Source organism: Acartia tonsa, chromosome 5, assembly GCF_053477335.1.
Source record: "Acartia tonsa isolate MP-2025a chromosome 5, ASM5347733v1, whole genome shotgun sequence".
Classification (NCBI taxonomy): Eukaryota; Metazoa; Arthropoda; class Copepoda; order Calanoida; family Acartiidae; genus Acartia; species Acartia tonsa.
Genome location: NC_137264.1, coordinates 27719443 through 27735013, shown reverse-complemented (window position 1 = coordinate 27735013; position 15571 = coordinate 27719443). Strand labels below are relative to the sequence as shown.

Below are 15571 nucleotides of genomic sequence, written 5' to 3'. Positions count from 1 at the left end.
TTATATAGCCCCCGGCATTGTTTTAGACTTTTCAATTTCTTAATTATCTTAAATGTCTTGGGGTCGGTTTTCTACTTTTTTTCATGTCCCTCCTTCCCTCAATACGAAGCCAAGAGTTAATTTTCTATATAGCTTTCATTGACATTTACACATACACACAATTGTATTATATAATCTCATGTTTTATTTAATCTTAAATAGATAAGGTTGAAACGAAAATTGCCTTTTAAAAATTTTATTGACTGATCTGAAAAAAGGCTAGCAGGTAAAGTGAATTATATTTATGAAACCTTAAACTATTTCAGATTTAAGAATCATATGAAATTGTACATGAAGCCCTTAAGAAAAGAACTTTTGTACCAAAGCATACTTGAAAAATATTGAAGAAAGCTTGGCTGATTATTTTTACGTGGCATAACGTAACACTCTGGTTTAATATGGTTACGACACGTAGGCAGAGTAAGGTAATCATTTTTTATAAAAATTTTCTAGGATAAGGAATATCCAATGACATCCTTTTCATTTTAATAGGTATTTATCTGTCTTTTTAATTGCCAATGGTTTGGAGTATTTTTATCTCTCTATTGTTCTTTTAAGATCTTTAATCGACCTGGCAAATAAAGTTCACATTTTTACAATATCTTTTTGTTAATAAAACTAAAATAAAAGGAGTTTTACAACTAGATTGTGCTTACTTTCACTTTTTTGTTTTCTCAAAAGATATACTTTTAGTGTGCAGTTGCTTCTTAAATATCTAAATACAATTATAGACACAATAAGTCATAAAAGAGATATTATAGAAACATTAAAAAAATATATATTATCAAAATTTAAGCACTTTCCTTATTCCTTTCCCCTGATTTCCCAATAATTGTCGCACGTAACAGCTATGAGCAGTGCTAAAAGCTTCATTAAACTAAATATGCTGTGGTTAGGGTTCTGTGAAATATTTCTTACTAAAATTCAGGGAAATGACATTGGAAAATGGGTAATCTCCTTATAATTCCTATGTATACATTATACTAACATAAAAGACATAGACTTTTATGTTACCTCGATCTTTTATAGAACATTGGTCCTAACCCTAGTTTTTTTACTAAATATTCTATACTTCTCAGCATAGAATATTCATTATAACTCTAGTTTATTTTACTAAATATTATATACTTCTCAGCATACAATATTCATTATAACTCTAGTTTATTTTACTAAATATTATATACTTCTCAGCATACAATATTCATTATAACTCTAGTTTATTTTACTAAATATTATATACTTCTCAGTATAGAATATTTATTTTAATCCTAGTTTATTTTACTAAATGTTATAAACATCTCAGTATAGAATATTTATTCTAACCCTAGTTTATTTTTCTAAATGTTATATGTATCTCAATATAGAATATTTATTCTAACCCTAGTTTATTTTACCAAATGTTATATGTATCTCAGTATAGAATATTTATTCTAAACCTAGTTTATTTTACTAAATGTTATATGTATCTCAGTATAGAATATTTATTCTAAACCTAGTTTACTAAATGTTATATACTTCTCAGTATAGAATATTTATTCTTACCCTAGTTTATTTTACTAAATGTTATATGTATCTCAGTATAGAATATTTATTCTTACCCTAGTTTATTTTACTAAATGTTATATGTATCTCAGTATAGAATATTTATTCTAAACCTAGTTTATTTTTCTAAATGTTATAAATATCTCAGTATAGAATATCTATTCTAAACCTAGTTTATTTTACTAAATGTTATATGTTTCTCAGTACAAAATATTTATTCTAACCCTAGTTTGATTTACTAAATGTTATATACCTCTCAGTAAAGAATATTTATTCTAACCCTAGTTTACTTTACATGTTATATGTTTCTCAGGCCTCGAATGGTTCAGTAGCCCAGAGAACTACAAAAGAGAAAGGTAAAACAAAATTACAATTTCAGCGCAGCTACAATATAATATGGTTATTTCCATACGTCTGTTTTTTTGTACGTACGTCATTATGTACATAAATGTACAATTACATTAATGCTTTTATATTTTTTCTGTCCCTCCCTTAGGTTTAAGTTACATTTGACACACAATCTTTTAATATGCAAGAATTGTCTTGTTTTTCTAAAAAAATGTTGTTTCTTACACTATATTGTGATATTTATGGACATGACTATTCTTGTTATTTCTTTATAAATGAAAACTTTTCTGAGTATGTAAATGTAAAGGTTAAAAGATATTGATTTTATCAAGTATTAACAAATTCTTATTATCATTTTATATATATTATTATCAATAACTTATTCTTGTATATCTTATCTTTCACATTAAAAATCAAATCTAATACCAATGTATATTTTTCTCTATTATAGATCTTACTATTTGTTTATAAGAATATTTCAAATAATAAATTGTCCAAAATAAAATGTTTCTTTTAAACTAATTAATAATTTATATTTATATATGTAATGAATATTTTTTGTTCTTGATTCTATTTGGACTATATATATAGTATATAATTATACAACCCTCCTCTGCACGCCTTTGTTGAGTGTTGTAGATTTTCAAATATTACTTTTAAAGGATCCAAAATGAGCGAAGATTCAAAGAAAATCACTGAAGACAACTCCATTGAAGAAACCATACAAGAAGAAACAAAAGTTAATGATACTGACGAACAACAGGCAAGTATAAAATGCTTTTTAAAATCAGGATTCATAACAAGGATTTTTAAAGAACAGCAATCTAAGTATATGTTTCATTGCATACTTCATATTTCGTTGAATTTTGAACCGGGGAATCCTACAGGCCCAGGGTGTTTCAAGAGAAATGCGTTTTTTAAGAACTTAATTAGGCACAGAAAATGAAACAATTATATAAAATGCTTTTTATATTTAGAAAACCTATTCTAGGACATTTATGTTTCAAATATTTAAAGATGATTTTTTTGATAAATTATGCCTTAAAAACCGGGTTTTCCAAATGCCTTAATTTGGAACATTTACAAATTTAAAGGTTGTGGAAAAAATGCGCACGTTATTAAAATTCAAATTGCGCAGCTTGTATTAATAGTCGAAAAACGTCATGTATACAGTTAGAATTGTCATAAACTCTAGTTTTTGGAAATATAAGTATCATTTTTGTGCTATTTGTAGTTTAGGAGCTACGTTGAAAAATGTGAGAAAGGTGGAAAAGTTTTAAGTACGTTTGAACATTTTTCTACTATTAATACAAGCCGCGCAATTTGAATTTTAAAAATGTACGCATTATTTCCACAACATTAAATTCTGTAAATCTTCAAGGCCTTTGGAAAAACCGGTTTTAAGGCATACTTTGATGAAATAATCAGTTTTATATACTTTAAACATAAATATCCAAGAACAATTTTCCAAAGCTATAAAGCATTTTATATAATTGTTCTATTTTTTATTCATAATTAAGTTTAAAAAAAAACGCATTTTTCTTGAAACACCCTGTAGGACTACTAGAAATGATATTCAAGAGTTTCTAAAAGTAAATACGTTTAAACTAAACAATCATGTGTTTTTAAGAAATTCAACAGAAAATATGTCTGATCATAGGCATCCATGGCGGAGGGTAAAGGCGCGTTTGCCCAATCAAACTTTGAAACCACTCATTTTACCCCCTTCAAAATTAAAAAAAATAATCGAATTACCTCTCAAACCTCTCAAACCTCAAACCGAAACCTTTACAACCTCTCATTTTAAGCTTTGCTTAGATGTATGTTGTCATCCGGGTTATTATTCAGGTGACCGAGGAATCCCAATTAGGTGAAGAAACTCCATGTGATCATGAACCAAGAAAAGGATACACAAGTAAGGTCATTTACAACATGTAGGGTAGGGTCCTGCAGGGGCTAGAGAATACTTTCAAAATCATCCTTATAAAAAGTAAAAGGATCTATGTGTGTCTGTAAATACCGATATGGTTCTCCTTTACAATGTAGCTTTGTGTAGGTCCTGTGTAGGTTTATAACTACTTTGCTGGAGGGTACCACCACCATAGACGTCCAAGGGGGGGGGGGGGTAATTGGGCGATTACCCCCCCCCCCCCCAAACGATTTTGGTGGTTCCGTAGGCACCCCAAAAATATTTTTCATTTTACCCCCCCCCCCCCATTTAAAATTTACCCCTACCCTGTAGGCACCCCCAACCATTTAGGAGGGGGTATTTACCCACCCCCCAATTAAAAAATCACTAATAAAGAAAATTTTTGCGCGCTTCGCAATAAAATTTAAATTACTAAATTTACCCCTGCCAACAGATTTCAAGGGGGGTAATTACCCCCCCCCCCCCCCAAGCAAATTTTACCTCCGAGATAAAAATTTTTTTTTGGGGGGGAAATTTCGACGCGCTTTGCGCGCCATTTTACCCCCCCCAAATACGAATTATCCCCCCCCCCCTTAAAATTTTTTACCCCCCCCCCAAAAAAAAGCTTGGACGTCTATGACCACCACCCTCCTCAGAAAATAGTAAAAAGATATTTTAGAGTGCCGCTAGTTGGCGCCAATGTTTCTAAACTTTTACTTTTTTACATAAGTCTTATAAAAAAATTTACAATCACATTTTTTCTGTTTTTTTTTTGGTATGAACAATTTATTTTGAGAATTAACTATTTTTACCATGTAAAACATTCAATTTTACAACTATAAAAAAGAATTTATCTTAATTTATCTTAGACGAAAAGACATTCACCCCCCTTCCCCCCATTACCAAAAGGCGAATACCTGCATCATTATTAGCTTAAATAGAAATTGTGGCCCCATCAACCTTGTCATTTACGAGATCTTACTTAAAATTTTGAAAAAATGTAAAAGCAAAGAAAAAAAGGGGTTAGTAATGGTATTTTTTATGGTCTATTTTTCTTGGAAAGGGTGAAGGTAACCTGTATTAAAACAGTTATACACCTTCCCTGGACCTATAAGAAGATTTATTGCATAGGAGAACCAAATCGTTTCTTTGATTATAGAGATACTTTGATAAGGCAGAGAGATATCCTGTTGCTTTTACTTAAACGTCACAATATTTCCCAAAATGAATGCAAGGTTGCGTGATTTTAATATTGAAAAATTTTTCAGAGACCGAGATTCGTCAGTATCTGAAAGGATTTGGAAAGCGTGTAATCTTCTGTACGTTGTTAGGTAAATCTTTGATTGTCGGTTTTTTTTCATTGCTCCACATTTTGACTGCTATGCCAAAGCTAAGTGGTGCAAATCTTTTTTGTTCGAGTTCCTTTGTGTTATATGTTTAATTTCAAAGATTGGCACATTCACCTCCGACTTTTAGTAGGGAAAGAAAAAGTTAACATCCCCCTATAAAAAAAGTCTCTTACATAAATATCAGTGTTGACATTGCTTCGTGTAGATTAATAATACCAGTGAGGGATGCGTCTTTGGACTGTTAATAATACTTACCCAAAATTTAGAAACACAGTCACTGGCTTACAAACTTTGTGTTGTATGTATGTTCATTTATATACAGTGCCTAAACCTTTTCACCAAGGATTTTAATCTACAGAAGGGTTACTTTTGTGTATCATAATTAGTGGTGTACATCATACGATTTTCTACACTTTTTAATAATCTCAGAATTACTAAATTCTTTACACGATTATTTATTTTAGTAATTCTTGTAAGATCTCTATGGCCGAAAGTGCAACCCTACGTGTGGCCAGAGGACGCTGTTAAGGTATACAAATTATAGAGTAGCTTTCGTTTATCATGCAAGAAATACAACATCCATTAAAGCGTAACCTAGCAAATCATAATGTTGGGCTAACATGTTTAACAAATTTTCAAAGTATGATATTAAAACAGTCATGAAATTAATATATTTAATGAGAAGTACTTACATTTTAAGACTTATTATAATAGAGATGACATCATTAAAACATTTTTTTAAATGTACTAGGAATCACTATTTGTAAAAAAAAAGTTTGGTAATCAAGTAAGGTATGACTGTGAAAATAATTTACATTTTCAAAACAATACCTAGTTGTAAAAGAATCCTTTTTGGTGGCTGTATGGCTAACACTATAAATCTAGGGGGCAATGAAAAGAGAAATAAAATAACGGATGTAAATATATATTATTTCGCAGCCGGCTGTAAAAAACACTTTCAAAGCCGAAAAAAGATAAAAATATATGTTGACAGCTTTCGACCCTTTTTTTACTAAAAATAAACTCCTAAAACCCTTTTTTCTTCCAAAATTAACCCCAACCTAAAAAGCTCAGAATATATGTAATTTGGCTTCAAGTTATATTTATCAATTTAATATTTGAGATAAATAGATTAACAAAGAAAAAAATCACTAAACTTTCCATTTGAAAATCAACTTTTCTACCCTTATATTTAACAACCTTTGTTTATAGGTCCCTTTTTACTTAAAAATTTCAAACTGTGAGAAAAGCTAAAGTTTATAATAAGAATAAGAATAATAAAATCAAAATCATAAAAATCTCTTGGGGCCAATAGAACTGGAATTATTCTTTTATTAATCATTTATTATCAGTATAACTGTCTATAATACGATGTGATACATTACCCAATAATGTTAAGTTTTAACTTTTTGTATTTTTGTACAAAAAGCATTTTAAGATTGTTCTATTTGTGCTTGATATGGAATTTATCATAATTTTAAAAGTGAAGCCTTTCTGTAATTAGGGTTGATCCATCTGTACGTCTGTAAGGGTTAGGTCTTTTTTGTTTGGGCATGTTAGAATTGTCCTATCAATTTCAAACCTTGCATGATGATTTATTATATAGGTACAATTTAGAAAGCATAGCAACTATATAATCGTTACCAGAAAGTCCATATATCCATTTAAAACATGCAGGTTTTTTACTTTATTTGAAACATTATCGTATGATTTAATTATTAAAATAGATATTTGCATGGTGATTCCTGTAGTACTTAGGTACGATAGAGAAAGCGTAGCAACTCCTTAATTGTTAGCAGATTGTCTTTACGTCCATTTTAAACATGTTCATTTTTAACTTTTTTAACAACACATTTTTATGTGATATGATTATCCAACTGATCTGATTTTTGGGATTACTAGGACAACAAAGTACAATGTTATAAGCAAAGCATCTCTAAAATCAAGTAAAAAAGTAAGTATGTCCTTTAACATCATAATGTATTTAAGCATTTTTTCAACAAAAAAATTACATTGTACTTTGTTATTCTAGTAATCAGTATCCCAAAATTGTTGTTGAAAATTAAAGATCATCTCGTACTTTATTGTCCTAGTAATCAGTATGGACATTCTGGTAACAATTAAGGAGTTGCTACGCTTTCTAAATCGTACCTGACCACTACAGGAATCACCATAAAATGATAGGACAATTCTAATATGCCTAAATAACAAAAAAAGCTATATATTCCGAACTTACGGATTAACCCTAATTATAGAAATGCTTTGGATTTAAAAATAAAATAGCCTAAATCACCCAAAAACCATATTAAGCTTTCCTAAAAGGAAAACTTAATAAGTTGTTGAAATTGTAAGCTTCAGACAAAAAAAACCTGCCAAGAAATTGGTGTTAATGATATTTAGGTAAAATTGATTAGCATATTATTTCTGGATAATTGTGCTGTTATTTTGTAACTCAAACATTGATGCATTTTTTTACATCTATTGATACAATTAGCTTATAGATCTTTTCTATGATTAGGGTTGATCTGTCCGTCCGGATAGCTTTATAATTATATGATATAATTATCCGATTGATCTGATTATTTTGAATACTGATTCCTAGGACAACAAAGTACAATATTATAAGCGAATCACCTCTTTAAACAAGTCCTAAAAATGTAAGTATGTCCTTAAACATTATTCAGTATTTTGCAGTATTTTAACAAATTTACTTACAATTTTGTGTTCACTTTTTTTACACTTATATTCTGATTATTCAGTTCTGTTAGTGTTCGTTTGTCCTCCTGTTTTCAGAGCTTCGCTTTTATGGATGTGGTCATCCTTGATTGAGAAAGGTAACTTGTATAACTATATACAAAGAAAACATTGATTGAGAGTTTGCTCCTTACATTTGGTTTTGGATATTATAACCCCCATAGGGCCTATATGAAATATTGAAGACCATAATTCCATACAATTTGGGGTCGTAGATTCCGATTCTGGGGTCCATTTTAATCTAGCTGACCTCCTTCATGACAGAGGTAATAATAAAGTGAGAGAAAAATAGACTTTTTTTGATAGATTGCAGGTTCTTACGTATAAATTGATATATAAAGATAGTGAGATAGAGAGAAAGAAAGGGAGAGAGTAAGAGAGATAGAAAGAGGAAGAATTTAAATAATTAGTTTTAAGAGTTTTTCATGGAGTTGCTATTCATGCTTTATTTATTTTTATTTTTATAATTTGCGATACCATAACAGAGAGAAAGAGAGATAAAGAGAACGACAAAAGGAGAAAGAAAGAAAGAGCGTAAGAGAGAAAGAAAGAGAGGGAGAGAGAGAAGGGGAGATAAAGAGAGAAATAGAGAGAGAAAGAGAGAGATAGGCAGAGAGAAAGAAAAGGAAAGGGAGAAAAAAAGGACAGAGAGAGAGATAGAAAGAGAGAGAAAAAGTGAGAGAGATAAAGATAGTATGTTAGATAGAAAAAGAGAAAGGGATAGAGAAAAAATCCATTTTCTAAGAAAGAGAAAACATACAAAAAAGATCAAATAAAAAGATTAAGCTTTTGGGGATCTAAGGGGCGAATAACCAATGGCGAATAAATTGATGTACATCCCCAATGATGATAAACAAAGTTACTTCTTCTGTAGATTATCCTGTTAATTTGATTTTTTGAATAATGATGTTTATGACAACCAAGTATGATATCATAAGTGAGGCAACTCTATAATTAAGTCCTAAAATCGAATTTAAGACCTAAATAAAGTATCCTGTATTTATGCAATTTTGGAATAAAATTAAGGACAATTTTGCCAAGTACAGCTACCGTCGTGGAAATTTATGCTTTGAGATTTCTAATATTAAATATACATAAAGAAAAACATTTTTCTGAAAAAACTGTTTTTTTTAGCTTCAAAAATAAGAAAATTACAGCCGTTTCAATTTTTGAAGTAAAAAAAGACCTCAAATCAAAGGTTGTTAAATAAAAGGGTGATGGAGGCGAAATTTAATAATGACCCACGGAAATTCATTATCAAACAAGGGACTTGCACAACAATTTTTAGCCCTCTAGCTTTAATAGAAACTGAGATAATACCCTCCCCTTCTCCCCCGACTGATAAAGGTGCGGCAAAGGGCCCGCTTATAGTTAAAACACTATAACAAATTCAAATTCTTTAAATTGAATTAAGATAAAAACTGGCTTAATACGCAGAACATTATCATTGAGTTGACAAACAGACAAGGAGTCAAAGAGCAGATATTCAGTTCTTATAAAAATGAAAAATTAAGAGATACAATATGCAAAAAACCAAGTAAATCACGAAACTTCAAAAACTAACGTTTTGAAACATGAACGACAGACAGACAGACAAAACAATGTATAGATATTAGATGTTCGTATGCCATAGAAATCAGCACTTTAAATTTTAGTGGTCTATCTTCAATAGCAGCCAAGAAAATCACATTTTACCTATAAAGTTAAGGAATGACTGACTGACGAACTGTCTTACAAAGTATAAAGAACCTGGATCTATATTCCCAGCCATTCTTGTTGACAATCTATAGATATGCAATTTTAAAAGTTTATATTTACTTAATAGCTTTAATAAAAGTGTTCGTGGCTTGGCTTACATAATATTGACAATTACAGGGTGCGGCACATAAATCCGGACTTTTTTTAATCGGCCATAGCGCAAAGACTACTTGACCGATCAGGTAGTTTGACCCCACTATGAAAAGCTTAGGTAATGACCTTTTTACCCATAAAAATCTTTGGACAATGTAGGACGTGTACTACGAGCTGGCAACGCATATGTTCAACTAGGCAAATTCGAAGTGCGCAGGTTGCTCATGAAACTTGCTAAAGGTACTGTTAGATACATAAGTTAGGTAATAGAAATTACTAGAGTTCTTTTTTTCAAGTTGGCTTGGCCGTAGTACTCCGGCAAATTGACACGTGGCAGATTGTAAGATATTAAAAACGCCAAAAATCTTGAAAATTTCGCGATTCTCGTATACAGGGGCCCATATGGAACCTTTAATCTCATTTTAGACTATTGGTTGCGCTGACAACCCTAGCTAAATCTTCATGCCATTTTCAAAAAGGTATAAAACGTTGTTCTAGCTCAACTGTGGCCAAGATAAGAGCCACCGTGTCGAAGGGTAGCTTGAAAGATGGGAATTTAGATCCTGCGGTTACTCACGTCCCTAAGAAAATATTGCCTCCTAGCAGCCCAGATCTTAATCCATCAGACTATTTGACCCAGAGCTACTTTGAAGCATGCACCAATAGACGTGCCTATACCACAAAGACCTCCCCAATTGCCACTATCAAGGAGAACTTCGCCAGCTTGTACAGGGACATGGTGACCAGGGCCTGCGGGCGGTTTAGGGGGCGGGTAGGGGCGGTAATTGAGGCTAGCGGCGGTTTTATTGAATAATCTAATAGTCATATACATATTTTGCCTCTCAGTTTTTAAAATTCGATAAAATCTTTGAAATTGACGATTTTATGTTCATTTGTTTACAAATTAGAAAAAGTCCGGATTTATGTGCCGCACCCTGTATGTTTACATGAAAACAAAAAAAAATCTGGATCGATGGTACTATTATTCCAAATGTCTGTCTGTCCATCAGACACGAAGTGAGGGAAAAGTGATTTTCTCAGGTCCTATTCAAGATACACGATCGAAACTTTTTGTCAACATTCCTATCATTAAGGGTGCTTTTTATTAGTTTTTTTGCTATTATAAAGTTGTTCGGTTTAAAATCTAAAAATTTAGATTTTGATTGATATATAAGCATTTTACTCTAAAGAGAATCTTTTCTTTATATGAGTTGCTTTTCTAAATAGAAACAATGTACTGTAAATCTTTTTTCTTAGACCTTTTTCTAAATTAATATTAAAATTTTTAGATTTTTCTTATACAAAATAGAAGAGTTACCTTAATTTTTCTGGCATAAAATTTTTCACATAAAGCATTTTTTGAAACTATGTACCTATCATAGAGGCCGCATTTTTAGAGATAATGAAAAACACCTTTTACAAATTTGATGTACAGTGGCGTGCGAACCGAAGGGGGCATTTGGGGCAATCGCCCCCCCCCCCCCTAGCGACCAAAACGCCCCCCCCCTGCCCCCCCTAGCCACCGCCCCCCCTGCCCTTCCCCCCCTAAATGTTGAAAAATGCCCCATTTTGCCCCCCCCTGTTCAACAAAAATGCCCCTTTTTGCCCCCTACCCTACAAAAAGCAAAACTATCCCAGTTTCCAAAAAAAAGATCAAGAAATACTCAAAAAAAAAAAATTTTGCCACTTCGCGCCAAACAGACAGTTACTATTCATTTAACCTTAACAAATTTTTTAATTAGTGTAGAATTTAGGTTATAATCTTTTTTCACTGAACATAACAAACCAGGTAATAGGAAGTATTTTATTTCAGGGAGTAAGAGAGGGGACAATGGGCAATTAATTCAATATAAGAGTTATCAAAGAAAGGGCATGAAATCCAGTTTAATCCAATAAATTTGTAGGAAATTATAAAGGGATTGTTAATTGTATAATAGATTTCCATAGCATCATGTAAAGTGAAATCACAACTTGTTTTTGATGAAATATATTGAGGTTTTTTGGTGTGATTTTTATATTTAAAGATTATTGGACCCGGCCAGCTACTAGCAAGAATATGACTACCCCTTTTTATTCTGTTTATTTCCCTTGCCCCCACCTTCCTTCTCCCCGTCTGCTACATTCCAAACTAACACAATGAGTGTTTATTTCCCTTGCTCCCACTTCCCTTATCCCTTCTCCCCATCTGCAATATTCAAAACATACATAACGAGTAGCGGCATTTCATGCGCAAGTCCCCAAACTCAGTCAGAAACTGCTAAATTCTTGCACATTCCCTTTAAGCCGTACCCAAAGTCTGAGACTCCTAAAAATTGAATATTCGATCCATTGTCCCCTCCCTTACTCCCTGATTTTATTTTGTATTATATAAACTTTTTACCAAAGAAATTTTGTACATCCCCAATGATGATACACAAAATTACCTTTTATATAGATAACAATTAGTGGATGAAATGTATGGAAACTCGACTTAAATAACCAACCAATCAAAATTCCATTAAAGTCCCCAAAGTTGTTGAGCCAACGAATAAGAAAATTTTATATGAAATATTGGGGACTAGTGTAATAAATAGCCTAAAAACCCCTCCCTCCCTGCATATTTGAAGAAAAAAATTTGCGCTTTGTGCCCTTCCAAATGGTTTAAAAAAGAAACAGCATTGATATTTATCTAAGCCTTTTTTCTCAACACTGCATGTCTGTCTAAATGAATAACTATATATGAGGTCATATTATTTTCAGGATAAGTTTATAATTTTTTTGTGTACATACCCTTCCAAAAAGACATGTTTTTTTATGGCAATTTTCATTAAAAACCCTTAAAACTAACTACACTTTATATTCCTAACTTGATAAAATACGCCACTCTTGTTGTCTTTAATTGATTTAAGTTCAAAGGGGGAGTAAATATTTTTAGGTGCGCTTCACGCACTGCCCTTATAAATCCTTGGAAACACCACTTAATCAAAAATTAACAGAGTTTTAAAGTGCCATTTAAAGAGGGTAGGATATGTTGATTTAACTTTTTAGCTTCTCTTTAATTCACTATGGCTGTCAGTACGTAATGCTAAGGGGGAAATGTGATTTTTTCATCTGCAATTAAAGATAGAAGGCTAAAACTTAATGTTAACATTCCCATCATTATGGAGTATAATTAACTAATAAAAATTCATGGAGGTCGGACTGCTTTTCAGGACGTTTTTGGCTATTTTTGTATCTTTTAAAGTTCGAGTATAGTCCCTTATGTGACATTGCCTCTTAAGGTGCATTTCGTCATATTTTCACAGTAGCTTTTCACCTATCTATAGCTCCTGCAGGGCCAATTGCATAACCCTGCGGGGAAATCACCTGACCTAACTTAACCTAGAATAACCTAATAAAAACTACTATTAAAATACGACGATTATTGTGGATTATAACATTAAAAAAAAAAAAAATTCTTGCTGTTTCGAGCATCCAGTATGTAATTTACTTTGACTGTCATCACACAACATACAGGAAAAAGGATTTGTGACTTTTTCTACCTAAAATATATATTTATTTCAACAGAAGCACTTTAAATCTACTTGTCTGTATTCTTATTAATGATTTTTTGTGCTTTGCTACTTAAAGATGTTGTCATCCTTGTTGTCATACAATAAAGAAATATTTAAAATCAGTTTTACATATTAGGTTAATTTTTGGTAAATTATTTCCAAAATGAGTGTTTTTATCTCCCCCCTCCCAAATTTTTTTAATGGGGTTATGCATCCTTCCTGCTGAGATTTTATAACATCCCCTTCCACCCATAAAAAATGTTTTGTGGTGGGAGGGGGGGGGGGGGGGAAGGTTAAATTATCTGCTGAACTTTTTTTTGTTGAAAATGCTTTCTAGCTCCCTTCCCTTCGGTCATTGCTGGGTGGGGAGAAGGGATGGGGGAGAAGAGATGGGGGATATAAATTGGAAATAGGGATGGGGGAAGGGATGGGGAAGAAGGGATAAGGACTAGAAGGCCCATAATCAAATAATCCCACCCCTTAAAACGCCCTTATTTAAAATTAGTATATATAATCAAAATGCCCCCCCCTAAAGCAAAGTGCCCCCCCAGGGCACTTTGTTTTTGGGGGGGGCAAAATTTTACAAAATCTTCAAAATGCCCCCCCCTAGACAAAGTGCTTCGCACGCCACTGTTGATGTACCTTTTTACAATAACAAGGACATTTAATCATTTTTTCTGTATTCCTTCTGGTTGTGTCAGAAAAACGGAAAACGCAGTTTTTTCTGAATCTCCATGTACATGTTAGAATTATCCTATCGATTTCAAACTTTGCATGATGTGATGATTCTTATGACAGATAGGTAAAATTTATAAAGCGTAGCAACTCTATATAATCGTTACCACAAAGTCCATACGTCAATTTAAAACATCCCGATTTTTTAACATTTGACAACATTTTTTTGTATGATATGATTATCCTATTCATCTGAGTTTTGAAATAATGATTCTTAGGAAAGCCATTCAAAGTATTATGAGCGAGGCAACTCTATAATTAAATCCTAAAAATGAAAGAATGTCCTTTCACTTTTGCAAGTTATGGACAATTTCGTTTGACTTAGAAATTAATGATCTGCTTATTAAGTTCTGACACTTAACAAGAGTCACTGTTCGTTTGTCCTTCCTTCTGATTTGAGAGCTTTGCTTTTATAGATGTTGTCATCCTTGTTTAATTATTATTTAAGATTTTGACTTATATCTGAGGACTATATTAGCAACCTAAATTGACGACAAAATTCATATGTCACAATATACACGTATTCTATATCCATGCCTGTAGCACATTGGCATAATAGCAACTATATGATATCTGCTAGTTTTTACCTATTTAAATACTTAATTATAGACCCAAAGACAATTTTGAATAATGCTAAAACAAGGATCCTAAGGGATAAGACAATGGAGTAAATTGATGTGCAACGTAATTATATATGAAGAAATTCACAATAGTTTTTAAACCAGTGAATGAGCGACTATCAAAAAGATAAGAATTTTTCAATAAATATACATTCCAAATCATTATGAATAAGATTTCCCTGTGACGGCATATAAAAATTATTGATTTAAAAGTTTGGACAGTAATAGTAATTGAAACCAACCAAACAGAATTTATAACAGTACCTAAAGCTTTTGTGCCAACGAATAAGATTACTTGGTTAAAAAACTTTCAGTACAAGTGCAATTTTTTGCCGAATGTCTCCTCCATCCCTCCCTATGTCACTTTACTATTTTTGTTCATATTCCCGTCATTTTATTCAGCTCTGTATTTATGGCTTTTATCATCCTTGTTTTTTCATATATTTTCATTCTTTGGACTTATGTAAAACTTTCCTGTAAAGGAGAACCATAACGGCTCAGTGGTTAGCAATATCCTTATGTACAGACCGACAAACAGGCAAACAGACAGACAGACTAACAGATAGACAAACAGACAAACATCTTGTTACTTTATTGTAAGGCCCTACATTCAAAAAAAAATTCTTTCTTTCACTTAATAATTATCTTCTTCTCTCTTTCTTTTCATCTCCTTTTATCTCTTCTTTCTTTCACTCTCTTTCTCTATCTCTTTCTCTATCTCTTTCTCTATCTCATTCTCTCACTCTCTCTTTCTCTCTGTTTAGACGTTTAAGAAAGAAATAAAATAATTATAGCTTTTAATCTAACTATTAACTCTCTTTGCTTTTATGAATGTTGTCATACTTGTTTATCACTCTTTTTTTTCTCAAGGATTAAATTCTGAACGCAAAG

At 31.8% G+C, this 15571-nt stretch overlaps 1 protein-coding gene across 1 annotated transcript in view; it reads left to right on the top strand.

Moving 5' to 3' along the window:
• The first annotated feature begins 303 nt into the window (after positions 1-303).
• The window catches only part of LOC145319178 (protein disulfide-isomerase-like), a 39561-nt gene continuing 24293 nt past the window's right edge, over positions 304-15571 (top strand). Inside the window, exons 1-6 of the mRNA XM_080161090.1 lie at positions 304-464; positions 1895-1937; positions 2592-2692; positions 3778-3844; positions 5107-5169; positions 5652-5716. Coding sequence (XP_080017216.1) covers positions 438-464; positions 1895-1937; positions 2592-2692; positions 3778-3844; positions 5107-5169; positions 5652-5716 — 366 coding nt within the window. The 5' untranslated portion in view covers positions 304-437. The remainder of the gene's footprint in view (positions 465-1894; positions 1938-2591; positions 2693-3777; positions 3845-5106; positions 5170-5651; positions 5717-15571) is intronic.